The sequence below is a fragment of the Echinops telfairi genome, unplaced genomic scaffold, assembly GCF_000313985.2.
Source record: "Echinops telfairi isolate 266 unplaced genomic scaffold, ASM31398v2 ScPeMD7_2291;HRSCAF=2852, whole genome shotgun sequence".
NCBI classification, from domain to species: domain Eukaryota; kingdom Metazoa; phylum Chordata; class Mammalia; order Afrosoricida; family Tenrecidae; genus Echinops; species Echinops telfairi.
Window position 1 is genome coordinate 42,172,872 of NW_022106189.1, and position 27,167 is coordinate 42,200,038.

General features: G+C 43.2%; 1 protein-coding gene across 2 annotated transcripts in view; it reads right to left on the bottom strand.

Annotated features, from left to right (window-relative positions):
- CDYL2 (chromodomain Y like 2) overlaps positions 1–12,235 on the bottom strand; it is an 89,908-nt gene extending 77,673 nt beyond the window's left edge. For both annotated transcript variants that reach the window (XM_045293710.1, XM_045293709.1), the window contains exon 1: positions 12,177–12,235. In XM_045293710.1, coding sequence (XP_045149645.1) covers positions 12,177–12,233 — 57 coding nt within the window. In that variant the 5' untranslated portion in view covers positions 12,234–12,235. The remainder of the gene's footprint in view (positions 1–12,176) is intronic.
- Positions 12,236–27,167: the final 14,932 nt, after the last annotated feature.

Here is a 27,167-nt window from a genome sequence, read left to right on the forward strand (position 1 = left end):
CTGGGGCATGAATCTCTCCTCTGGCAAAGTGGGATGACAATTAGTCACTCATCTGCTCTGCAAAAGGCCAACTGTTAATGCTCTCAGGAAGTGATTTAAGCATCTTCCGTTACGTACGTCTGAGTCAGAGAAACGGTGACATCTATTTCAAGTTCAAAGATAATTTGCCACTCCAAGGAGGTTAATTTTCCTTAACAGAGTAGACTGTGTGAAATAAGGTTGACCCTGAGCTGAAGCCAGGTGACGGGTTCCTGGGGGGGTTCCGTGTAGTATTTTACTTTTGTGAATGTCAGAAAATCATCTGATGAGCATTTAATGACTCAAATCAATATGAATCTATGTGCCTGCTCTCAATGCAAAAGCATTGGGTTTTTAAATTGGCAGTGAAGCAAAAGGATTTGTAAAGTAAAAGGACTAATTAATTAGCGCAACAAACCTTCATTGTACGTGTCTACCTCCAATTTAATTATAATCCTTTAATAAAATAATATTAAACTAGGAACAAATTTCTAATTCCTAGGGTGTTTTTTTTCAGGTGAAAAGCTATTTAGAGCAGGTTTTAAATAAAAACATGCCCCCCACCCCCCGCATACAAGGCTTGACATTCGATATGTATTTGTTGAATGAAAGATCGATTAAAGTGAAGTTACTTTTCATTTAAGAAGAGAGAGAACAAAAAGATCGATAAGATCTAGCACTCAGATCTTGGTTCTAATATCTTAGTGCTCCAATGCAAGGAATAAAGGCTCCTCGGAGAAATGACAAACTCTAGGATTGGGGAGGGAATGTGCAAGATGAACCTGGAGCATCGTGAAGGGCTGAAAAGATAATAAACACTCAAGAAGCAGAGGGAACATACCAAAGGGACATGAGCCAGCAGGAAAGAGCTTGCAAAGGTCAACGTGTACAGCAGTTACACAATCGCCTGTCAACTTTCGAAGGGGTGGAGTCTAGCCTGTCAATCAGGTTGCAGCTTGATGGCTTCATTTGGAGGCTTGAAGGAAACAAATAGCTCACTAGAGGTCAGATACACTCTCTGCTTGTCTCCCTGCAAGACATTCCTATTGACAAGCCACATGGAGCTACGCTGATGGAGCCAGAGCCCTGAAGCTGGAGGAGCCACGTGGAGACCCACGCCAGTGCTGAGATGCTTCCACCACCACTGGCTCCACAAGACTTCCCGCCCACTGGCCTGTGATCTTCCTGCATTAGGGGTCACAGAATGTGTTGCATGAGTCTGAAGAGGAATTTATCATTGGTATCTGACATGTGGACTAATATCAGACTTTTGGACTTGATCTGGACTAGGCTGGGATGTTTTCTTAATATACAATTACTCTTTTATATAAAGCTCTGGTTTCTACTCATATATGAGTCTCCCTGGATTTGTTTCTGTAGTCTACCTGGGCTAATACAACATGCAACAGCCTGATCCACAAAATAAATACCATACTAATAGGTAACAACGCAGATGGTCAGTTAAATATCCCAAACGCAATCCCAAATAAATGGCTGGAGACAAATCCCCCACACTGAAGAATTACAAATAAATTATGTAGTTACCCTCCACTCCAGGAAGGCTGGCCTTAACCCTTCACCCTTAAGTGGTTTGTTTGGTTCCTTCCTTCCAATGAAGAGTAAGTGTCGGATGAGTGTCTTTACAGTAGGGAAATGTAGCAACACCTTGGCCAGCTGATCCAACTATCACCATCAGTGGTGAGTCATATTGAGAGCGTGGTATTATATGATGAGATAGGCATTAGTCACAACCCAATCTAGCCACCTGAAAAACTCAAAGAGAACGACATAAAATACCTGACCCCGATTCCTCAAAACTGTCAGTCACCAGAAATAAGACAAGTCTGAGCAATGGTCATAGACCACAGGTGGCCAAGGAGACATGACAATCACGTGTCCTTGAGCAAAACAAACCAACAAAAAAAGGCCATTAGAGGGAAAGTAGTGAAATTTAAAAATGTGTATAGTTTCTAGTGATTTACCAATATCAATAAAATTGACAAACTTCTACCTAGCTTAACCCACAAGAAAACAAAAGGTACAAATGAGCAATATCAGGAACGAGTCATCACTACAGACACTATAGATATTAAAAAATACAACATCAATAAAATTGACAAACTTCTACCTAGCTTAACCCACAAGAAAACAAAAGGTACAAATGAGCAATATCAGGAATGAGTCATCTCTACAGATACTATAGATATTAAAAAATACAACCAGAGAATAATATCCTTTACATTTTTTGCCAATGAACATGACAACATTTGTAAATAAACTCTTGGGGCGACGGAGTATTTATTCAACAAGAATGGCTAACTCGATTCTCTCTCTAAGCCAGACCAAACCCATTGCCGCCTTGTCAATCTTTACTCAAAGCTACGCTAGAGGCCAGAGTAGACTTGCCCTCCGGTCTTCCATGTCTGTCATCGTTACAGAAGCAGGCTGCCTCATCTTTCTCCCCTGGAGTGGCTGGAAGATTTGAACCACAGACTTTTGGACAGCAACCACGTGCTTAACCACAACACCATGAGGGCTGAATATCTCTTTACCTACTGAAATGAACTGAATTTGTAGTTTAAAATAGTCACATAGAAGAAACCCCACTGGTGAATTATATAAAAGTTATTTTAAAACATTTAAGGTGGAAATAATACCAGTTCCACACAAAGACATCCAGAACACTAAAAAAAAAATGCTTTTCAACTTCTCTCATGAAGCCACTGTGATTATGCTACTAAAAGCAGAGATATTACGAGGAAACCAAAAGTCAAAATCTATCTTAAACATAAAATTTTTAATTCTACATAAAAATGTTTGTGAAATCAAAAGGATTATACACTGTGGCCAAGTGGAATTTATCCCTGGAATGTAAAGTGGTTTTAACATTTAAACCTTAATCAGTTTACGTCATGGTAAAAAACATTATCTGCAAGGAGGCCTCAACGGTTTGTGGAAGAATTCCATTGTCTTTCAACTCCATTTCCCCCATAAACTTTTTTGGGGAAACTCAAAAGGCATTGCTAGGAAAATCACAGAAACCGCTGTCAGACAAAAATATCAAACTGTGAAGCTGTTGTTTCTCAACATATAGTCCATCCAGGTCTACACACTTCTGAAACAAAAACAAAAGCAACCACATTGACACCCCATGGAATCAAGTCTACTCATGGCGACCTTTATAGAGGACAGGGTAGAACTGCCCCTGTGCCCTTCTGAGACGGCAGCTCCTGATGAGAGTTCTCATACTTTATCACAATGGCAGTTCGGGCACCCTCGAGGGACTCAAATTGTGTTCCTTTTCAATGTTCTTTGAGTTTGGAGAACACAAAGACGTAGAAAGGGCTAAAGGGTGGATGAGGTAGTTTCCCTAACAAAATTATTGTAGGAGAGCCCTGGCTACACTCCAAGAGTGAGGAGGTACATTGTCATGAAGAAAAATCCCCGGTACGCCTTTTCTGGCCCGTGCCAGGCCTCATGATCAGTGTGTTCCTCAAGAACATCAATCAACAGGACCCTTGGGAATCCGAAGAAAAAAAACACAAACCAAAACTTGTCGTTACAACCTTCTGAGTTGACCTCTCCACTTTGAATTTAACTAGCTCAGCAGACCCCTTTGGAAGCCATGGTTTTCCCTGGACCTTTCTCCCTGGATAATATTGGTGGATTCTAAAATCTTCCCCAGTTATGACTCACTCCACAAAATTGTGTTTTTGATCCTGCTGGAAAGACGGATGAAAAGATCAGCTTTTTGAATCGGCTGATCTTTGTGCAATGCTACTGGCGCAGATATCAAGGCGCGAGCTTGCTGAGGTCAAGGTGTTCACTTAGAACTTTCCATGGCGAACCACGTGAGACCCCAGGCTCAGTCGTTATCACATCAATGGTGATCCTCGCGTCTCCGGCCACTATGTTTCTCGACTTCATTCTCACAGTGTCTTCATTCATCCAAGATGACAATCTTCCCTCTCTCTTGGCTCATCTTTGACGACTTCTCAACCTTTATTAAAGCATTTGACCCATCTAAAAATTGTTGTCTTAGGTGGAGCATTGCTCCAAAATAAAGAACTCACAAAATTAAGTAATAAGAAAAGAGCTCAATAAAAATAGTGGGCAAATGGGGTCTGAGCAGACACTTTGGATGAAAACATTCTGTACATTATCAGTCATTAAGGAAATGTGCAGTAAGATCACAATGAGAAATCACCACACACCTATAAAACAGCTCATGTCTGATGTGGAGACACTGGAACGCTCCTATGTTGCTGGTTGGAATGTCAAATGGTACAACCACTTTGGAAATCCATTTAATAGTACCTTCAAAAATGAAACATTAATTTATTATAGGGTTCACACATTCCACTCTAGGCATTTACCCCAAAGAAATAAAAGTATCGAGCCTAAATTAGGACTACAGTAGATGGAACGTGATGGAATGATCACATGCTGTGGGGCAGAACCTCAAATTCTCTTACAAATCCAGACTTTTCCTAGAACAGTTGAGTAGGAGACTCGAGACTGTTGCTCCGACATACTCCGTAAACCCTGAACTGAAACTAATCCCTGGGGTTGCATTTTAGTTAAGTAACAGATTGAAAGTTGGACGTTGAATAAAAAGACCAAAGAAGAATCAATGCATTTGAATTGTGCTGGAGAATAATATTGAAAGTACCATGGCCTGCTAAAAGGTCAAACCGATCTGTATTGGAAGAAGTATGGCCAGAATGTTCCTTAGAGGCGAGGTAAGACTTAGTCTTACATACTTTGGAGATGTCAGAAGAGACCAGTCCCTGGAGAAGGACATCATGCTTGGTAGAGGGGCAGAGAAAAAGAAGGCTCTCAAGGAGATGGACTGACACAGTGGCTGTAACAATGGGCTCAGGCATAGGAACAATTGTGTGTATGGCACAAGACGGGGCGGTGTTTCACTCTGTGGTGCATGGGGTAGCGATGGGTCGGAAGAGACTCAACGGCACCTAACAGCACAAACAACAGACTGACTCACAGAATAAAGACTAGCACCTGTGAACACTGTGCTCCTTGAAAAATCCATCGATGAGATCAAGCGGTCAGCAATTACTCTAACACAGCGGCTCTCTGTGGGTTGAGACCCCTTTGGGGGTCGGACCACCCTTTCACACAGAGGCTGCCTGATTCAGAACAGTAGCAAAATTACAGCGATTAAGTAGCAATGAAAATAATGTTATGGTCGGGGGTCACCACATGAGGAACTGAATTAAAGGGTCGCGGCGTGAGGAAGGTTGAGAAGCACTGCTGTAAAACAAAGATGAGAAGGTGAGGGAGCGGAGGGACTGCATGACAGCAGATGGTGCAATCAGAACTGGACTGCCAAGGTTGTTCAGGCATCGCAGCGGATGTTGAATGGGAACCTAATCTGCTAGGCAAACTGTCACTGAAGACATACTAAAATACTATTTTTAAATAGTATTTTTAAAAGCCTTATTATTAAGAACGTGCATCTAAATAGTTGTGGCAGTTTCATTTGTAGTTCCTAAATCTTGAAAACAACCCAGATGCCGAACAATACATGAACTGATAATGAAAACGGTGGCAATATCTGTTTACTATTACTCAAATAAAAAAAGGATGAACTATGGATACGGACAAATCTGTATCAAAGAGTGAAATCTCAAAAGAAGTACATGACGTGAAAAAGGCTGATGAAAAGCACAATATATTCTATAATTCCATCTATAAAAGGGGTCTCCAAAACTGCATGGAATGAATGGAAGTGAAAGATAATGAAAATGGTCGATTTTCTGAATCCCTCCATATAAAGTTGTGAGAATATAAACTAATCTGTAGCAAAAGAAATTAGATCACGCCCCTTCCAAGTCCAATGCCCCATGCTTCTCCATATGACTTGCTTCCGGCTTATTTGCTCAGCACACAGACTGAGTCAATACAGTAAAAGAATACAATACTGACACACGTTTTTCTTATTTTAGGCCATGCAGTATCCCTGGTTCCGTTCAAACAACTGCCTCTTGGTCTGTGTACAGGTTCAGCCTGAGTACCAATAGGTGTTCTCGAATTCCCATTCTCCACAATATATATTATCCATAGTCTGTTTCGATCTACACAGTCCAATACCTTTGCACAGTCCATAATTTCTGATGATCTCTGATTTCAGTCAAGATTTATCTGACATTAACAATATCCCAGCTCTCCCCATCTCCTCTCTATTGGTGTACTACTGCAAGTGATTTTAAATGATCTTCAGCAAAATTTTACTTGCATGTGACGTTAATGGTATTGTTCAATAATTTCCACATTCTGCTGAATCATCTTTCTTTGGAATGGACACGAATATGGATCTCTTCCAGACAGTGGTCTATGCTAAGAAATCTAGAAGACAAGCTACCGTGACAGTGTTGCATCTGTTTGTTGAAACATTTCCATTGGTATGCCACGGATTCCTGGAGCCCTATTTTCCACCGATGCCGTCAATGCACTTCCGACTTCCTCCTTCAATATCTTTAGTTCTTGAACATGTCCTTCCAAAGTGGGTGAATGCTGGCCAATCCTTTCTGCTACAGCGATGCTGAATCCTTGCCATCTTTTGATACTTCCTGAGTTGCCCAATATTTTGCCCACAGAATCCTTCAATATTGCAATTCGACTTTAATTTTCTCTTCAGTTCCTTCAGCTTGAGAAACGTCGAGCACCTTCTTCAGCCCGGGCTGTCTGACTCAAGGTGGCGTAAAGCTTACAGAACTTTCATTTGCTGATGTGGCATGATTCAAAATGAGAAGAAATCGCGGCGAGCATCCACTAAAGTCAGAAGGTAAAATGTACAAAGTTTGAATCTTGGAAAGTTGGAAGTTGTCAAAATGAAATGGAATGCATACAGATCGGTAATTAGGCATGAGTGAGCTAAAATGGAGAGGTGCAGGCCATTTTGAACCTGACAATGATAAGGTCTACTATACTAGGAATAAGAAATCAAAGCGGAATGGCATTTCATTTCTAGATCTATGCTCAAGTACAATGCTTTGAGTTATGGGATAATATCCAAATACCTATGAGGAAAATCAGTTAACACCATTATTAGTAACAATGACTAATCGCTAACACCGAAGATGAAGATGTGTACCACTTTCTGTAACCTGGAATGGATCAAATATGCAATAAATGATACTTACTGGCAATTGAAATGTTAAAGTGGGAAACAAAGGAGGAGGATTGGTAGTTGGAAAATAAGGCCTTGGTGACAAAAATGATGCTGAAGATTTCACAACAGAATTTTGTAAGTTCAACAAGTTTTCATCGCAAAAAACTTTTTTTCAACAAAACATACCAGGACTATACATGTAAACCTCATTGGATGGATTACACAGGAACCAAATCAGCTACATCTGTAGAAAGAGATGACAGAGAAGCTCTATAGCCCTTAGAAAAAGGCCAAGAGCTGACTGCAGACCAGACCACCAATTGCTACTATGCAAGTTCAAATTGAAACTGAACAAAATTTAAGCAAGCTCATGAAAGCCAAAGTATGCCCTTGAGCATATTCCATCTGAACTTAGAGACCATTGCAAGAAAAAAAATCATGTATTGAATACTAATGACCAAAACCAGATGCGTTGTGAAATGACAAAGGATATTATATATGAAAAAAAGCAAAAGATTAAAAGACAAGCAAGAAGGAAAGGTCTAAATGGATGTCACAAAAGATTGACACTTGCTCTTGAACATGGAGCAGCTAAAGTGAACCAAAAAAGTGATTAAGTAAAAGGGCTGAACAGAAGATTTTAAAAGGCAACTTTAGAAGACAAAGTATTATAATGAAGTGTACAAGACTCACAGATATATAGATATAGCTAAGCTTACTAAATGTTACACTTTAAATACATGCGATATATTATGTCAATTATACCACAATAAGGTTGCTAAATAAATATACTCCGAGTGATGAGATGTTAAGATAATTCACAAGCAAAGTAAGAACAGAATACTATGAAAAAGGAATATTAAGGTAATTGAAACTTTAAAGCACCAGAGCAGAAATGCAAGGCTAAGAAGATGAAGCAAGGGGAACGTTCTGAAAGATTAAAGAATAATACTTTCAGAAGAAATAAAGGGCAGAAACTATTTTAAAAACTAAGAGAATGAGAAAACACAACATCCGAAAAATGGGAGTTCAATCAAATGAGAACACAGAAATTACAAGAGAGGAAAACAATAATTCTGGGAAATTACCACAGCAAAGTTTCCAGAATCCAAACTTTCCCCCAGATTTCCCACACAACGAACAAAAACAAACCGAACCCAAAGGACAGTCATACGAAATGCAAAAGGCGAGTCAGAGATCAGATCCTAAAACCTTTCAGAAAGCAAAATAAAAGTGTGTATTAGACCAGGATAGCTTTAGGTTTCTATAGCAATAGGAAACGCTAGAAGCAATGGAGCGAGACCTTCAAAATCATGACCTACTCAGTATACGTAAAGACTTAAAATCATGGACCAAAGACTTAGAAACGTCTAGTTTACTGGGAGGTGTGAAACATTAAGGGGAAGTTGAATTCATAAACTCACTTGTTAAAAATTAAAAAGCACATACCCACAAATACAGCACTTAAGATTATTTTAGAGTCTCTGGCTCAAGTACTCTCATTAAAATTACCCTCAGAAGCCCCAAACTAAAACCCAAGGACATGAAGTTGATGCCGAATCACAGCAACCCTATAGGACAGGGTAAGACTGTCCCTGCGGGTTTCTGAGACCATAACCCTTTAAGGGAACACAAAGTTCCATCTTTCTCCCTGGGAGCAGTTGGTGGTTTCAAACTGCTGACCTTGGGACAGCAGCCCAACGCATAACCGCTCTCCCACCAGGGCTCCTCCAGAAGTCTCAAAGGGGTCAGGATTTCATCCTGGATGGGAAACGGACAAGGACTGAGTGGAAAGCCACTTTCTAGATATGCTATAAGCACGCTGCTTCGTTTCCTAAGGTCGTTTGGGTTAGGCAAAGATCTTAGCCCGTTTCCAACACTGCAGAAATATTGGAGATACTGGACATTCTCTAAGACTCTCGGGATAGGCTTATGGCAGCTTCCATGAAGGCATTACTAAAATTCTCATCCCTCTGGGAACACCACTGTTATGCCAAATGGAGACCTGCTCACAGGGACCTCTAAACTTCTCTGCCCCGATTTTCCTTCCTCCAATTTCATCTTCACGTAGAAGGCAATACTTCCGATGCTAAGAGAACTACAAGGTCACCCAGAAAGGTTCTGAACGAGAAAGACTGACTAACTAGAGCCAGGAATACAGGTAATGGGAACTAGCAGATGAGAGGGCTTCCAAAGGTTCATAGGAAAATTCCCTATCTTTCCATTCCACTTTTCCATGAATTTTTCAAGGCCCCCTGTGCATAACAGTTATATAATCTATAATACCAAGCCCTCGCATGTCCAACTTTGGGCTGTTAACTACAAAGTCTGCAGTTCAAACCCACCAGCCACTCTGAGGGAAGGCAGGTTCAGAGAGGCTGGAAGGAGCTCTCTATACCACATTTGACAATTATAAGCATCAGGTTTGGAAGCATTCGTGCAAGAAGGTTGTAAAGCAAGCACCCACAAGGGAAAAGGGCATTCTATTGGGTCCCACGAGTCCAGGCACACACCCTTAAATGTAGGGATGAATCCTGGGAAATGCAGGTGCTGAATGTCATCACTGCCACACGCTGTGGCACATACCCTTGGATGCCGGCTCTCAGTTTTGGAACCTGGTACTACTGTGGCACAGAGGGCTATTACCAATGCAGCTGCTGATTGCAAGACCAGCTGTTTGAATCCACGAGCCGCTCCCTGGGAGAAAGATGAGGCTGGCTGCTCCCGTAACATTAGATTTACAGCCTCGGAAACCCAAAGGTGCGGTTCTACTCTGTCCATGGGGTCACTCGCCAGGAGTCCACATCGACCTGGCAGCAGTGAGCGGGGAGTTTTTGACATGACTTAAAAAGCCTAGGGAGTTTCGATGGGTCTCACCTCAGTGTTCCAGCAAGTGATGATCATCATGGTTCTTTCAGAACAGTCACATCATTGCTGCTGTCCCATCCCAAACAAAGGCTTCCTGGCAACCCCCAAGAACCAGGCCCCTGAAGATGTCCCCCGCCTCAAGTCTCCCCAGGGTCGCAAGCATTCCTCCACACGGAGTGCACTCGGTCACATGAACGTCCTTCTAGCCCTATCCACCAGCCTGCCCTACTTCCACCATCAAGATTAAGAACTCCTCAAACACACACGGAAACGGGGCAGAAAGAGAGACCCCAATGGAGCCAACAATTGGTCTGAGTCTAAAGTCAGGAAAGTTCTAGAACTTGACAGCCAAGAACACAGATGGTGCCCAAGCTACTGTTGCTTGCCAGGAAGTCATGAAGGAAACGTGTACTAATGATTCTCTTCTGTGTTTACATACTGTATGATAGCTATAGATGGATACTCTTTGGACATGTTCTCGGGAGAAGCTAAAAACAACACTGCCATCGAGTCAATACCGACTCATCGCGATCCTATAAGATAGGGTAGAACTGCCTCTGAGTTTCTGAGGCTGTAACCCTTTACAGGAGTAGAAAGCCCTGTCTTTCTCCAGTGAGTGCCTGGTGGTTTTGAACTGCTGCCCTTGCAGTTATCAGCACGTATAACCACTATGCCTCCAGGGCTCCTTCAGGAGAAACTGGTCCCTGGAAAAGGACATCATTCGTAGTCAAGTAAGAGGGGCAGCAAAAAAGGGGGAAGCCCTTTGACGAGACTGAGGGACACAGTGGCTACGTCAATGGTCTCCCACATAAGTACAAGCGAGAGGATGGTTTGTTTTGTACATCGGGTCTCTGTGAGTGGAAACGGATTTGACAGCACCTGACAGCGTAGCATCTGTATTATCCTGGGTCTGTAGACTCATCAGAGGAGCCCCGGTGCACTGGTGGTTAAGAGCGAGTCTGTGAACTGAAAGGTAGGTGGTGTGAACCCACCTGCTGCGTCACAGGAATAAGAAGAGGGGGCTGTCAGCTTCCGTGAAGACTAGTCTCAGAAATCCAAGAGGGAACATTCCACTCCATCGTGTAGGGCTGTTGTCCGTCAGCGTTGCTATCAGAGGAGTGGGGAGATGGGTGGATGTGTACTCAAACCAAAACCCGATCCGCGGCCATCATGCTGATTCCAACCCAAAGCGACCCTGTTATAGCACAGGTTCCCAAACTGACTTGGCTGGCCTACCGCCCCCTTTTCAGAAATAAATTACTCAGCACCTGCCTGGTGGTTAAAAACGTTTGTATCACAGGCCATACTCACTGCCATCTAGTCAAATCTGACTGATGGCGGCCCAGTAGGGCACGGCAGAGCTGCCCCTGTGGGTTTCTGACCTAACTCTTTACGGGAGTAGAAAGCCTCATCTTTCTCTCAAGGAGTGGCTAGTGGTTTCAAACGGCTGACCTCTCTGTTAGCAGTCCAACGAGTGACCACTATGCCACCAAAGCTCCTCTACTACGGCCCACAACCCTGGATAAAGTGTAGGCATCTGCTCTGGTGGTCCGCCTGGATTGTACCAGCGCCCCCCTCTCCCCAAGGGGGTGGTATCTTTGGGAAACAGTGTGATACTGGGTTTCTGGGTCTGTAAGTCTTTCTGGGAGCAGACCGCCTGTCATGTGGCCAGTGGGTTGGAACTGTAGGCTTTCATCGTCATCAGTTTCACACACCACCAGGGCCCCTGTGTCAGCGTGGGGAGGAGGGGCGCGGGGTGGTATAGATCACAGGAAATCCGTCTGGGATGAAAACCCCCTGGGAAAGCGGTACCAAGCACAGGCTCCAACGCTCTCCAGCTGGGTGCTCTGGGCATGCTCCACGGCCTTTCTCGGCACCAATGTTCTCAACTGTACAAGGGGTCTCCCAACAATCCCCTCCTTGTGGAGAATGAATGAACCGATGCCAGCAGAGCACCCAGCCCACGCCTGGCGCAGAGCAGGCGCTCAGTGGGCGGGAATGATCCCACCAGGGTTGGTATCGTCAGGCTTCAGTGGCCCAGCTTTTGGGGGTGGGGGTGTTATTCTCTGAGCCAACAGAGACCCTGGGCATATCTCCTTCTCAGGGAGCCTTGTGGCACAACTCTTTGAAGAGCTTCCAACAGCTCTGTTCTCACCGAGTCTTCTGGTGTCTCCACCACTCCCTTCTCCAGCCTCCAGGGTCTCCTGTCCATTCCAATGGCCAGAGCGAACAGTGACACACGCAGGAACTCTCGAGCCACCGAGACCTGGGTCCAGCCCGAGGCTGCACAGAGTAGCTCAGGGGGTGGTCTTGAGCAGGTCCATCACCACCTCCAGCCTCAGACTGCTCGGACCTGTGCACTGAGGTCACCGGTCCAGGTCGCCCTTGGCAACCAGCCCTTATGACAGAGCTCAGTGACCTTGAGACAGTAGAAACCTCAGCTGTCACAGCTGGCTCCAGGTCCAGAGGTAATGTGTGCAAAGCTCTGCCGCATGGGGCACTAGTCAGTTCCTACCTGTAACCGTCCACGGTGACACATCGCCACCATCCATACATCGAGAATTCACTTTATCTCAGAGGCAGTGAGCAGGCTCTCATGTCTGTTCGCATTTCTAATGGCAATACACGGCACACCACTGCAGCACGCAGCATAGCAGCACCCACCATCCCCTGCACACATTGGTAGTGCAGGCCCCATCTGCATACATGAAGTATAGAAGGGTCCCTGCACATGGAGCAGCCCCAGAAGCATGTCACAAGCACTAGTTAAAGACAGGATGGTCTCGGACAACTGAGGCGCATGGTTGAATCCCTGGCTTGGGAGGGAGGAGCCAGCAGCTGTTAAGATGCAGCGCAGCAGTGTGAACCTGTGCCCTGTGCAAGAGGGAGCAGGCAGCGTGGCAGTGTGACTGGGTTCTGGGGTGCAAACGGCACCCAAGGGCCGAGAAGGGGAACAAAGTCTGGGAACAAGCTACGCCTTGGAAGAGCCTTAGAGATACGATGCTGGACACAAAAGTGACGCTGGACACAAAAGCCCACCTACTGCATGACTCCGCGTCTATGAAGTGTCCCCGGGCGGCATAGTGGTTACATGTCAGGCTGCTAACCACAAGGTCAGCAGTTCGGCCACTCCGAGGGAGAAGATGGGCTTTCTACTTCTGTAAAGGGTGACGGTCTGGGAAACCCCCAGGGGCAGCTCTATCCTGTCCTAGCGGGTGGCTAGGATTCAGCGTCGACTCGATGGCAGTGTTTGGTCCAGATTTAGGAAATCTATAGACAGTGAAGCCCTCACTGCTGACTGAGGACAGAGGTTCTAGCCCACCCGGAGGCACTCGTGAGCAATGGCCACTGAGAACTGCCAAGGAGCACAATTGGGCTGACACACGGGAACCGACAAAAGAAAGATGGGAAGTTGACCAATGGTTCCCAAGGGCTAGGCATGAGGAGGGAGGCAAGCACTGAATGTATCCACCATGACAAGTTTTTGAAAGGAAGGAAAGGAGGGGAGAGGGGGCAGGAAAGACCTCCCCTCTCCAGTGTGAAGGGAGTGTTCTTACTCCCTGCCATCAAGGCTCACAGGAACCCTCTAGGACAGAGGAGAATGGGCTCCCAAAGCTGTACTGGTTCCATCTGGGTTAGCACCTGCAGTGCTGGGGCGGTGACAGCTGGCGGTAAAGGGGTATTAGTGTCCCCTCTGAAATCCCTTCTGGCACCAGGGTTAGGTCTCCATCCCAGCTTCTGGATCAGAGAAGTCTGCACACCTCAAAGGAGGCATGGCCATGACAGACTGCGGTCCACACACAGTCCTCTTGAGCCTCTGAGTAAGCACCCTGGTTTCCTTGGACTTGCTGCCAGGCACCCTCCTGCCACTTCTGTCTTCTGGGCACATGTCTGTCTGCCTGTCTCACTCTGTTTCCTCCCTGAACAAGCCCACCTGAAAACTCCCGCTCTCATGTCAAGACTCTCAGCAGCCATCTCCGCCTCGACGCCTTGCCAGAGTTCACACTTGAGATTCCCCCAAGCTGCATCGTCTATGCTTGTTTGTTCCCCGCTGGACCAGCAGCCCTTCCAGAGTGGGAGGAGGGCCGTCAGCAGCGCCCCGGGATCCTGGTCCAATACCCGGTGCACACAAGACAAGCTCGACCCTGAGACCAGTTCACAGTGGCGGAGGCTTTAGAGAAGGTGGCAGAGAACAAAGGAAAGAGGCCAGGTTTGGGTGTCTGAGGCAAGGGTCTGTATCCTGGTTCAGCCCCTTAAAAAAAAATGTGGGGCAGTGGTGAGCGGGTTCACTTCACCCTTAGGACCCAGATGCACCAGTGGACCAACAGGGTTCTACCAGAAATATAAATACCCAGACTCAGAAGTCTGTCAGTTATCTTCTCTGCTAGAATAATGGGAAAACATCAATAACTAAGATTTTTTTAAAAACTCCCAACACGCCAATCATTTACTATCTTTAGCCAACAGTTATCAGAAAGGGGAAAAATGTCTATGGGCAACATATAAAATATTGATAAAATGGTCAACACATGCCAGGCCTTATAGGATCTAAGGATGAAGGAGGGGAAACAAATATTTATAGGATGCAGCCAAAGCTGTACTCTGAGGGGGCAAAATAGCCTCATACTAGCATTTCTTAATTAGAAAAATGGAAAAAGATGAGATCATTACACTGCATCAGAAAATTTAACAATTGGTTCTTTAAAAGGATTGATAAAGACTTCTAGCAAGCCATACCAAAGAGATTGGTAAGAGCACAAAACTTAAAGCATTACCTATACATATATAAATGTCAACAACAACAAAAAAACTCTCCAGAGTTCTTATACAGTTATATGAAAACTTTGGAAAATTCAGAAGAAATTAATGATTGCATTAAAACAACCAAACACCCCAAATTAAACTCACTGCCATCAAGTTGATTCCAACACCTCGAACCCACTGGGGCTGGGCAAAATTACCCCTGTGGGTTTCTAATAGTGCAAATCTTCCAGGAGTGTAGAAAGCCTCATCTTACTCCCAAGGAGTGGCTGGTCATTTTGAACTGCTGATCTTGCAGTTAGTTACCCAACTCATAAGCCTTATGCCACCAAAACGCCTCCAAAAAATCTAATTAAATAAGAGATAGCATTGCAAAAAGCCAATAACTAGGGGATAAATGAGTCTGTCCACTCCACTCCCCACAAAGGGGGGTATGGCATACACAAATGGTTTTATGGGGATCTCCTTGTCTGTCTGGCAACTGGCCTCATCTTGAATCCAAAGTCAACACCACTAATGCAAGACACACAAAAGCAAAACCAAACACGTGTCGACTTCTACTGCCAGCCAAGACAAAGTCACTGTTGGCAAACTAATGCTCCTGCCAAGCACAACTAAGAGAGCTGGGTAAGATGGATCACCGTTCCATGGCATCCAAGAGCTGCCGAGACAGCAGGGATTTGAACCACCGAAATCCCAGATACACAGAAAGCATCCAAAGGGGGAGCCTGCGACCCTGTCTTCCTCTTGGGTCATTTATTAGCTCTTCAGTAGTACAGGTAGGGGTCTGAGCTGTCCAACAGAAATCTGAGTGCTCGCAGCCGTCCTTCCGGGCTAGGAAGATACAAGTTGAGGTTCTTGGGTTAAGATTTAGCAACAGCCATCAAGATTTGAGGGTCAAGATATGGATATCCTAGATACCCATAAACTTTACATGCTGGAGATGAAAATTAGAAGTCATTACCCACCAGGGCAAAAGGAAACAGCCCGGGCTCTTGATGAGTTTTCAGGAAAGGGGGCTAACCAGAGGTGGCCTAGTTTAGACAAACCAGCCTAAATCCCAGACTCATTTGAGGCTATCAAACCCTGCTCTGCCTGTTAGAACACAGGAAAAATATCCTCAAGAAGTGGGTTGGGTGGATCCTCAAAAGGGAACATCATCTATGACCCATAGAAATACCCAACCCTGAACGAGGAGTGATCGGAAAGCAGGAGCAAGAGTCAGAATAAACATTAGTAGATTCTATCAACACTAGAGACTTGAGCCAGAGTCTTTAAAATAGGTATGATTTATAATCTCAAGAAAGGAGGTGGGTGGTTGACGCTGTAGCCAGCTCACTGGAAACTGAAGACCACCACAGCAAAGAAATGAAGCACAGATTCAACAGCACATCGAGCACAGAATCCACGGAGAGTCGTCTTCTTATCAGTGACCCTCTACTTTACCAAGCATGGTCTCTTTCTTCAGAGACAAGGCCCTCCTGATAACATGTCCACAGCGCATGAGACGTAAGATAGACAAGAAAATATGCAGTGAAAAGCAGTCAGCAAAACAAGCACACACACACACACACAAACAAAAACACAATACCTTCCAACTGACTTTGAAACGCATAGCAACACAGTAGGACAGAGTACAACTGTCCCCGTGGGTTTCTAAGACTGGAACCCCCTCAAATACCTCAAATATTCTTGAACCTCCAAATTTCTAGGCTCCTTATGTTCTTTATGGGAGCAGAAAGCTCCATCCTTCTCCCACCGAGGAGTTGATGGGTTCGAACTGCTGATCTTTGGGTGAGCAGCCCAACATAGAACCCACAATTCCACCAGAGCTCCTAGTGAGCTGAAAGTCGGTAGAAATTCAAGAAAAGAATAATAACACAGGTATGAGACGCGGCAAGAACATCTAACTATGTCTGACTGGAATCCCAGAAGGAAAGGAGAGAGTGGAATACATGCATGATCTGAAAAGATAATGACCAGGAATTTCTATAAATATAGAGAAACTGAGTCACAAAGAATCCAATCAGGATACATACAAATAAAATTAAATGCAGGAACGCCCTGGTGAAACTGCACAAATCTGGAGGTTAACCTTGAAGGTGGGCAGATTCGGGGGGATGAGAAGACTCCCATCACTTAAAAAAAAACAACAATAAAACTGACATCCAAGTTCTCAAAACAGAATGGCTTAAAGAATAAAGAATTAGAATTAGATTTCTTTCTAATTACAGTGAACCCTCGCCACTTCGCGTTTCGACTTCCGCGGCTTCACTCTATCGTGGTTTTTGCATAACAGCGCATGCTCTGTCATTACTGCCACTGATTGGCTCATACTGTACACGCTTGATGCCATAAATAATAAATGATAATTGTAACGTCCAAAATGTTTTACTGTATTTTCCCTTTTTCATTTAATAACTGGGTAATACGAGTGTCATGGTGACTAAAGGGTGTTTTTTCATGTCCTCTATGCTCTAACTACGAAAATATTTGATTTACAAATAAGGAATCCTACTTCGCAGAATTTCATTTATCACGGTAGGGTCTAGAACCGATTAACCGCAATAAACGAGGGTTCACTGTATTAGAATTCTTTACCAGAATCCTACCATTCCCTGAAACATTTAGAAAAATCCTTAACTAACTAAACTAACTAGCCATATATATATATTATATATATATATATTATATATATATATACCTCTTGTCCCCAATTTCTATGAAACTCAGATGAGCTTGAAATGGCTAGAAACCACTGTTTTCTGGAGAGGCACAAAGACTCACTTTACTTCAGGGACAAGCAGAACACCTTGATTAGCAAATTGGTGTCACTATTCACTTGGCAATGATGGTTTGCTTAGGTGCCTTTGAAAATCACAGACTATCTTGTGGAATGACAATATTATCCAAGCCGGAAATGCACTGACCTATTGGATTAGTCATTGGACTGCCAACTGAAAGCCCATGGTTCAAACCCAGCAGCCGACCTAAGGGAGAAAGATGAGACTGTCTGTTCCTGTAAAACTTCGCAGTCTCGGAGACTGCATAAGGTTGAGTCGGAATTGACTATGGTAGTAAGCTTTTTTTCTTCTTCTTCTTCTTCTTATAATTAAACACCTAAACGAGGCTAGAATGTACTTACTTTTTGGTACTAACCCAACTTTATCCCAACAGGAGAACAGGAATAAAATCTTTTCGTACAAGAGTAATTGAAAGAGATCAGCATTGTCAATACTGAAATAAGTATAATAAACAGAAAGACATTATTGGGACAAGAGCAGTTAGAGTGATAAAAAAGAGGAAGGAGATGAGGAGCATGCTGGTGCACATGGATGCACCACGGTCAGATAGCAGCACGTTAGGCTGTCACAGTTAGGTGATGCAGAAGCGACCCCAACCCAACGTGATCTTAAATACGACAAACAAAACACTGCTCAGTTATGCACCATCCTCACCACTGTTCTTATGCCTGAGCCCATTGTGGCAGCCTCTGTGTTGGTCCACCTTATCAAGAGTCTTTCCTCTTGTTGGCTGCCCTTCGACTTTACCAAGCATGATGTCCTTTTCCAGGACTGGTCTCTTCCCACAACACGTCCAAAGTACTGAAAAGGAAGTCTTGCCATCTCCTAAGGAGCACTCTGGCTGGACTCCTCCCCAAAGAGATTTTTTTGGCAGCCCATAGTACGTTCTTTGCCAGCACCACAATTCAAATGCATCGGTTCCTCTTCAGTTTTCCTTATTCAATGTTGAACTTTCACATGCATGGGAAGCAATTGAAAATATCATGGCTTGGGCCAGGCACATCTGTCCTCAAAATAAAATCCTTGCTCTTCAATATTTTTAAAAGATCTTGTGCACATTTACCCAATGCAATACTTTACTTTTAAAAACTCACTGCCTGATGTATATGTATGGATTGTGATGAGTTGTATGAGCCCCAATAAAATGATTTTTTTAAATCTCACTACCATCAAGTCAATACCTACTCATAGTGACCCTGTAAGCCCTGTGGGCTTCCAAGACTAACTCTTTACATGAGTAGAAAGCCTGGTCTTTCTCCCACGGAATGACTGGTGGTTTCAAACTGCTGACCTTGTGGATCACAATCCAATATGTAACCAATACCCCAGCAGAGCTCCAACTCTATGCAATGTATTGCTTAAGTTATTGATTGTTCCTTCAATGAGCATTGATTATGGACCCAAGCAAGATGAAATCCTTGACAAATCCTTTTTCCCATTTATCATGATGTGACTTATTGGTCTGGGTATGAGGTTGCTCTGTTTTGTTCTATTTTTTACATGGAGCTGTAGTACCTGTGTCACTGTTGAACATACACTGTAGAAATCATCTCCATTAGGGAAGGAGGACTTGCAGACAGGACAACTGGTGGGTAACTTGGAATGGTTTTAATTTAGCGCCTCACCCAAGGTGTAGGTTTCATTTCCATTCTGCAGACACCAGGTGTGTGTGGGGGGGATACAAATACAGTTGCATTCAATGCTTTCTCAAGGTTGCCCTGCTTTCGACCTTGCTGTTGATGATTAGCAAGAAGGTCAAACATCTGTCTGGCAACAAGGGATTTTTCTCAAACTGTTGGTATGATGACTTCCCTTAGGAAATATAGAAATTAAAAATTACCTGTAGCATTTGCTAGTATAACTCAGTGCCATCAAGTCAATATCCAATACACAGAGACCCTATAGGACAGAGCCCCCGCGGGTTTCTAGAATGTAAGCCTTTATGGGAGTAGAAAGCCTCGGCTTTCTCCTGCGGAGTAGTTGCTGGTTTCAAACTACTGACCTTGAGGTGAGTGAACCAATGTGCAGCCCACGATGCCACCTGGGACCCCTGTTTACGTGCAACCAAGTACAGATGATTGTGTCTTGGTCAAAAGACCACCTTGAGTTGCCCCAAGGACATTACGTAGTAGGGCAAATGCTGTATTTAAGACTTCAGTATTCTAGACTAGGTTTGTGGGGGGAAACCAGGCCTGGGAAAGCCGGCACAGGATTCAGATGGAGAGCCGAGGGCAAACTAACTGCTTTCTGATGAAGAATCTTAAATGGAGGCAGGGCAAGGAAGAGCCCTGTCCAAGAGAGATGAGCTCCAGCCAGGAGGCAGGTGGCCATGGCACCCAACTGGCTGTTTGAAGAATGCTCTGGGCTCAAGCCTAATTCTGACAACTTTCCCCATCAAGAGCAAAGAAATTTACCCTCATGGCCAGCCACCTGCATCCAAGCAGAACACCTGGCCTTAGTACCAAGGTTGGGGCAGCAGAGGAACGGGAAATTGGCACCCTTTCTAGCCGTCCCATAGCGATCCTATGGACAACAGAATGAAACACCACCTGTTCTTGTGCAATGCCACTTGTTGCCATGTCTGAGCCCACTGCTGCAGCCACTGTGCCAATTCACCTCCTAAGGGTCTTCCTCTTTTTTCACGGATCCTCTTCTTTACCAAGTATGATGATGTCCATTTCCAGGGAATGTCCTCTCCTGATAACACAGTCTGTACTTTAAAACACTCAACAGTTCTCTATTACCTACAAATACAGTCGAACCATTAGCGCAGCACCATCAACAAGCCCTTCCCAAAGACCCCATTCTGGTATCATCTTCCACAACTCCCCGCCCTTCTTCCTTGGCTAGCGCTGCTGGCTCCATGCTTCACAGGGAAGTAGAAGAAATGAAAGCATTTCCCTCTTCATGGCACGTGTATTCAGGAACACAGTCATGTTCCAACCAGTTGGAATTTACTAGGTCATTGAGTTAGTTTACTGTGCCACCCTGGCCGATAAACACATCTGGGGTTAATTGAAGGGCAGTGAGATAAATGGCTTGGTAAGCCTCGCCTTTAAAGTTCTCAGGTCTCTTGCTTTGTGATGGTCGGACCAGGGTGCAGCTGCCTTAGCAGTTCCCTGCTTCAGCTGGCAAGGCTCACTTCCTGCAGGACATCCCCAAGGAGAAGCCACATGGACCTACCCAGATGCAGTCCTGGGTGCTGAAACAGCTGTGTGGAGACCCCTGCCAGCGCTGAGATGCTTACACATTCACTGACTCGGCTTTCCTCCTGCAGTCGGCATCATTGAGTCTGTTTTGTGAGATGGAGGAGGACTTTGTGGATTGGTGTTGGACATATGGGCTAATGGGTTAATGTTGGACTTGTGGGCTTGGGCAGCACTGGATTGAGATGTTTTCTTGATGCTCACTTAACTTTTATATAAAACTCTCTCTGACACATGAGTTTCTGATGATTTGTTTCTTTAAAGTACCCAGACTATCTCAGTCATTATGTGATTGAGACAACAATAATGGGTCCAAGTGTTTAAAGTGTTAACCTTACTATAAGCTCATAGCACTCACTAAAGGCTAACCTCCACAACCACCTCTAAGTGCAACAGTACTAAGGCTGGGCAAGCATGGCCTCGACTAATTCTCAAACTCTGCGAGGTAGGAGCTAACAGACCACCACTAGTTGCTGATGCTACCTCTTCATGGTGACGCCAAAGTAGGAATGGGCTCCACAGGGTTTTCATAGCTGTGACCTTTTGGAAACAGATTACAGGGTCTTCTGTCTAAAGTACCCCTGGGTGGGTTCAAACTCTCAACCTTTTGAGGGGAAGCCCATCACTTAATGGACTAGGACACCCAAGGTCTCCTACTGCCTATAGGTATCTACCATGATTATCCTTTAATCTTTGCATCCCAAGGGGGAGTGGGGACGCTGGAAAGACATGTACTACGGTGGGCTCCAAATGAGAAATGCCACACCAGTAGACAAGGTTCCCTGCACCTACTGATAGTACGAAGTTAACCCCTTCAGAAGGGAGCAGTCTTTCCAACAAGAATGAAAACTGCCAGTCATGTCACCAGGCCAGGCTGCAGCTTCCTCTCCTAACACAGGACAGCCAAACCCCATTCTTCTCCCTCCCTTCCTCCGAGACAGAGAGCTCTGACTTAAGACTAAGCCTGCCACTAGCAGAATCTCACCTCAACCTCCCACACTGGTCGGGCAAACACGCCTCTGGACAGCAGCGGGGTGGGCAGAAAAGGAGTAACTAGGCTTATTTGCACAGATGGAAACAAAGAGTCCAAACTGAGGAATCGGGCCACTCTTTTCCAAGGAATACACTACTGCAAACATTTCAGAAGACCATAGAATATATGATACATAGTCTAAGTAATGTTTCAAAACATCATAACCGTGAAAATGAGAAGGAAGTTTAAGAGTGAAATAACTGAAAAGGGATAAAATTACATTTTATAAGCTGTTTAAACAGGAATTAAGCATTACAATTCTTCCAATAGTACAATTAGGTTGTACTATTTTGCAATTAAACGATGTTAACAATGGTTGAAGACTGAATGAGTGAACTAAAGAACTAACAAATAATTCTGAGGAAAAAACGATGAATAATGATGAGGAAAGAAATGAGTAAATATGGGAGATATATACTAAAAATATCATAATATACTAATCAGTATTTACCTAAAGTAAAAAGTAAAGAATAAATGTTCTAATTTTGAAAAGCTTCATCACCGAGCAAACACCTAAGTACAAATCTATTAATAAGAACTAATGCCTAAGGATAAAGAAAAAAATTCTTTTTAACAAGAAACAAAACGGTTGTCACCTTTGGAATCATATTAGCATCAGACTTCTCCTCCACACTGCTTTTCAAAACAAATGTGCAACAAAATTTTCTAAATCAACCAAGCTAAGCATTGTTCAGCGAGAAAGGCAATAATAATATATTTTCAGACCTGCAAGAGCGTAGAAAGTACATCACTCATATAGCCTCCTGGTCAAAAGTAAAGATACAATTATACCAATGACCGAAAAGTACATCAAAATAATAAACCAACATATGTGGTAAACATACTATCAAATCATTCATGAAAAGCAAAGATACAAATTTAGATTTTATGTCTAATTCTATTCAATGTGGCCATATGAAAGCTAACTGTCAATATTTCTTTGAAAGATTAAGGACATATATTATTTTTTTAATTTGTAAAATTTTAAAATCCCAGTTATGTCAACAAAAACTGGAATTTAAAAAATACCCAAAATAATCACCAGCATCTTTCTTTCTTTTTCACATTATTACAGTAAGAAATATACAATATATATATATGAGTGTAACAGCTCAACAATTTTTACAGTTCAGAAATGTTCATTACAGTGACAATGTTGTACACTTCTCAGCATTCTCTATTTCCAAAATGTCTACATTGTCCCAAAGAGAAACTAAGAACCCAATGAGCAATAACACCCAATGTCCCAACTCATTCTTGAAATGTAACCCCAAACCACAGAGTCAACCCTGACTCACAGCAACCCAGTACAGGGTTTCTGAGGCTGGAACTCTGCACAAAAATAGATTCATTTTTTTTCTTACACAAAGCAGCTAGTCCTTTTGAACTACTGACCTTGCGGTTAGCAGCCCAGTGCTACCGACAGCGCCACAGCACCAAAACAAGAAATGGAATCACCCAAATGCCCATCCACAATAGAACAGACAAGTTCTACTCATTTGTCTGTTTCCACTTGCAAATGCCTACAGTCTATACCATAGATATGTTAATATTTTATGTATTTGATACTGGAATTCACACACATATCTTTTTTGAAAGTAACAGAATGCCTCAGAGAAAATTACCTAGAGATTCATGCATTAAGAAGGATACATTTCAGAGGGATAATGTGGAGCTAAAGAGCAAGAGGCAGAAAAGAACACAATTGGATTCAGTTCTACCAAGTTCAAAAAGCAGGAAAAACTAAGCATCATATAATTGGGGAATGTACAAACATGTAAGTATAAAGTATACTTCCGTAAGTATAAAGCTAAGTAATTAACCAGAAATCCACGATAGTCATCTTTAGAGGCAGAGTGGTAACCACTGAGAAGGGAGGGCACAGAAAACCCAAAAGATATTCCAGTCTTTTAAATTTTCTAACTGTGATTAAGGAGCCCTGGTGGTTCTGTGAGGCTGGACTTCTGCTGGGCAGCAGTTCAAACCCACCAGCCACTCCTTGGGAGAAAAATGAGACTGTTCCATAAAGGTCTACAATCTCAGAAACCTTATGTAGGTTGCTATGAGTCAGAATTGACTAGATGACAGCTGACTGGAGTAACTGTGGCTAGAATACAATCAATATTATAAGGTTCTATATGTGACAGGTAGGTTTATTGTGTCAACCTGGCCAATAGACACATGTGGGATTAATAAGGTTGCAGTTTAATTGAAGGGCGGAGAGACAAATGGCTCGGCAAGCCTCACCTTTCTGTCTCTTGCTCTCTGATGATCAGACCAGTGTGCGACTGCCTTAACGTTCTCTGCCTCAACTTGTAAGCTACTCTACCTTTGGGACACCATGTTGCTATAGTTTGAGGTTCCTTCAAGACCTGCTTCACCACACTGCTGGTGTATTCATCACTTGAGCTCGGGACTGTCAAACCCTGTCATCTGGCTGACTGTTGGTGACCTGCCCTGCTGTTTGCTGCCTGTGGCCAGACTGCCTGTACTGTTCTACAAATGCCTAAGTTGCCTGCTTCCTTGATTTGCACCCAACAGCCCTAGTGAGTTGAAGGATAGCCAGTATATTAACTATCTCATACAAGTGAGTTGAATTGAGCCCTCTGTACTGCTCTGTGGGCTAATTAACTGTTATTTCATTTTGTTGTGTATTTCTATGGATAGACAGATAGAAGTGTCCTGGTTTTGTTTCTCAAGAGAACCTTGCCTAACACAATGTATAACATACTTTACATTATATTTCACAATTAAAAGTACAAAGTGCACATATAAATTGATCATGAAAAATCAGAAATGTATTAGAAACAGCACAGGAAAACAAGAGAAAAAGGAAAAAGAAGTTGAGTTGATTCATGAGGAGGAGAAAACAAAAATCAGTATGAGATAAACCTCAGGAAACCCTATAAAGAAATGGAAGAAAAGGATACATCTACCAAATTAGGAAAGATGAGTGTAACTAAATATAGCAATGTTTTTTAATACTAAATATTCACAACTTCATACCAAGGTTAAAATACTAATAGGAATGATTCTCATACTAACTATTAAATTACCAAACATTACTCAAGAATTGAAAATATACGGGGGGCGGGGGAATCAACAGCTATGGAAAATGTCTTCCAGAAGTGTCACAAACACAATTCCAGACACCAACAATATCAGAATCAACTTCTTTCTTTCAAAAATCATTTAAGAAGAAATTTAATTGGTAGGTGGCATAAATTATTCCTGAAAAGGATGGGGGTAATTTAAAAGTCAGTCAATAAATTTTATGAAACCAGCATTATCCCGATATTAAAATGTATTAGCTGAACTAACACAAAAAATGTCTGCCTTGAACATTCTGCTCTTTTAAGGACTCTCTATATGGAATCGAGCAGGATCCCTGTTGTTATAGTGCTTACATGTTGGACTACTAACCTCAAGATCATCAGTTCAAAACTACCAGCTGTTCCTTAGGATAACAATGAGTTACCGTCTCGGAAATCCACGGGGGGGTCTGGCAGGTCTACCCTGCCCTATGGGATCGCCATGAGTCAGAACTGACTCACTGTGGTAGTGGATTCTGGGTTTTACATGGGATCAGAGCGACAACAGCAATTCAAAAGGTGAGTAAGGCCCTTACGGGCACCATGTTTACGCAAACAGGGGAAGGGCAATTTCAAAAGAGAGGCAAGAATGGTTGTCCAACTCCCAGGTATGCTGGCAATGTCACTGAGTTGCACATGGAGAAATGGTGGGGCCTGGGGTATGCTCTGCTGTGGAGATCCTCACCAACGGCAAAATTAACTTCGTTTTAAAAGCCTAAGTCAGCACACATGCAAAAACGCTATCACCGATTATGAATATTAGCCCTAAAAATGTAAATCCACATAGCAGCTGGCTGAACTGAGCTGAATCGTAAGAGAAGACTGTACTATCTCTAAGAATGGCTATCCCAAAATAGGGAGATTTTAGAAGATCTGTTACTCAATTCTATCAAGTGACAGTGAAGATTATACAACCACCTCAATTCAGTATCAAAAAAGCACTGAACAAAATTTTCTTTCTCTTTTAAAGGGGGCAGAAGTAGTAAACTGGGTAGACCAAAACCCATGCCATCAAGTTGATGACGGCAGAGTGACCCTAGCAGTCCAAGTTGAGATGCCCGTGGCGTTTCCAAAGCTGTGATCATTGTAGAGCACACCGTCACATCTTCCTTCCACGGAGCAGTTAGGGGTTCAAACCACAGGCCTCTCAGTTAGCAACCAAGAGCGTAAACGTTTTCCCACCAGCACTCCCCATACTAGACACAAGAACCTTGATTAACAAATAAAACTAGTATCTATCTACCCCGCAGCAACTGTCAATGCCTTTATGTATAGGAAAACAAAGAGGTTTTATTAAATCAGAAACCAGACAAGAATGCCCACGATCACAGTATGAAGCATTTTCTAGAAATTGTGACAAGTGAAAATAAGAATAGAAAACTATAGAAGGGTATAATCACTAGAGAAGGCAGGTCAGATTAATATCACCTTTAATCTGAAATCTCCAAAAGAACTGAATGAAATATAGTATCAGTAATTCGGTAGGTAAACAGGTACCAAACAATCCAAAGCAATCAGGCTTTGAATAGATAAACAATAAACAAGGGAAAGGACCCCATGACCCAAGCAACAGAAATGTTGACACATGAAGGTCCGCAGCTCAAACTCACCAGTCCCTCCGGGGGAGAGAGATGAGGCTGTCTGTACCCATAGGGATTTGCAGGTTCAGAAACCCACAGGGTCAATTCTACCTTGTCTACAGGGCCGCTTGAGTCAGAATTGACTCAATGGTAGTGGGTTTGAGTGATAAGCAAACTTAAAGAGCTTTAGTGGGGCTAACCGTAAGATTGGTGATTCAAACCAACCAACCAGGAGAAAGATGAGACCGTCTACTCTTCAAAGATTCCGTCTCGGAACACCTGTACAGGGTTGCTATAGGTCAAAATGAACTCAGTGCCGCTGCGTGTGGCCTGGATAAATAAACTTAGGGTCTGTGTTAAGAATACTAGAAAATTTTGTGAAGAAGTTCCACATTAGAAATATTATGTTCCTCTTGAAGGAATTTTACTGGCATAATCATACAATCCAGTAGGTCAATCATATTAAAGTATGTTCTCAAATGCGATGTCGCCTTCTCAAAATTGATATGTAGATTTAGTGCAATTGAAAAAAAAGAAATAATCCTTTATGGATTTTAATTTTGTTTTCTTTCTGTTGTTTCTGTCTGTCTTAAAGATGTTCAGCAAAAAAATATTTTGAGGCTTTTTGTTTCTGAATAATGCTTTCTTGTGTTTCGGGTGAAGGGCTATA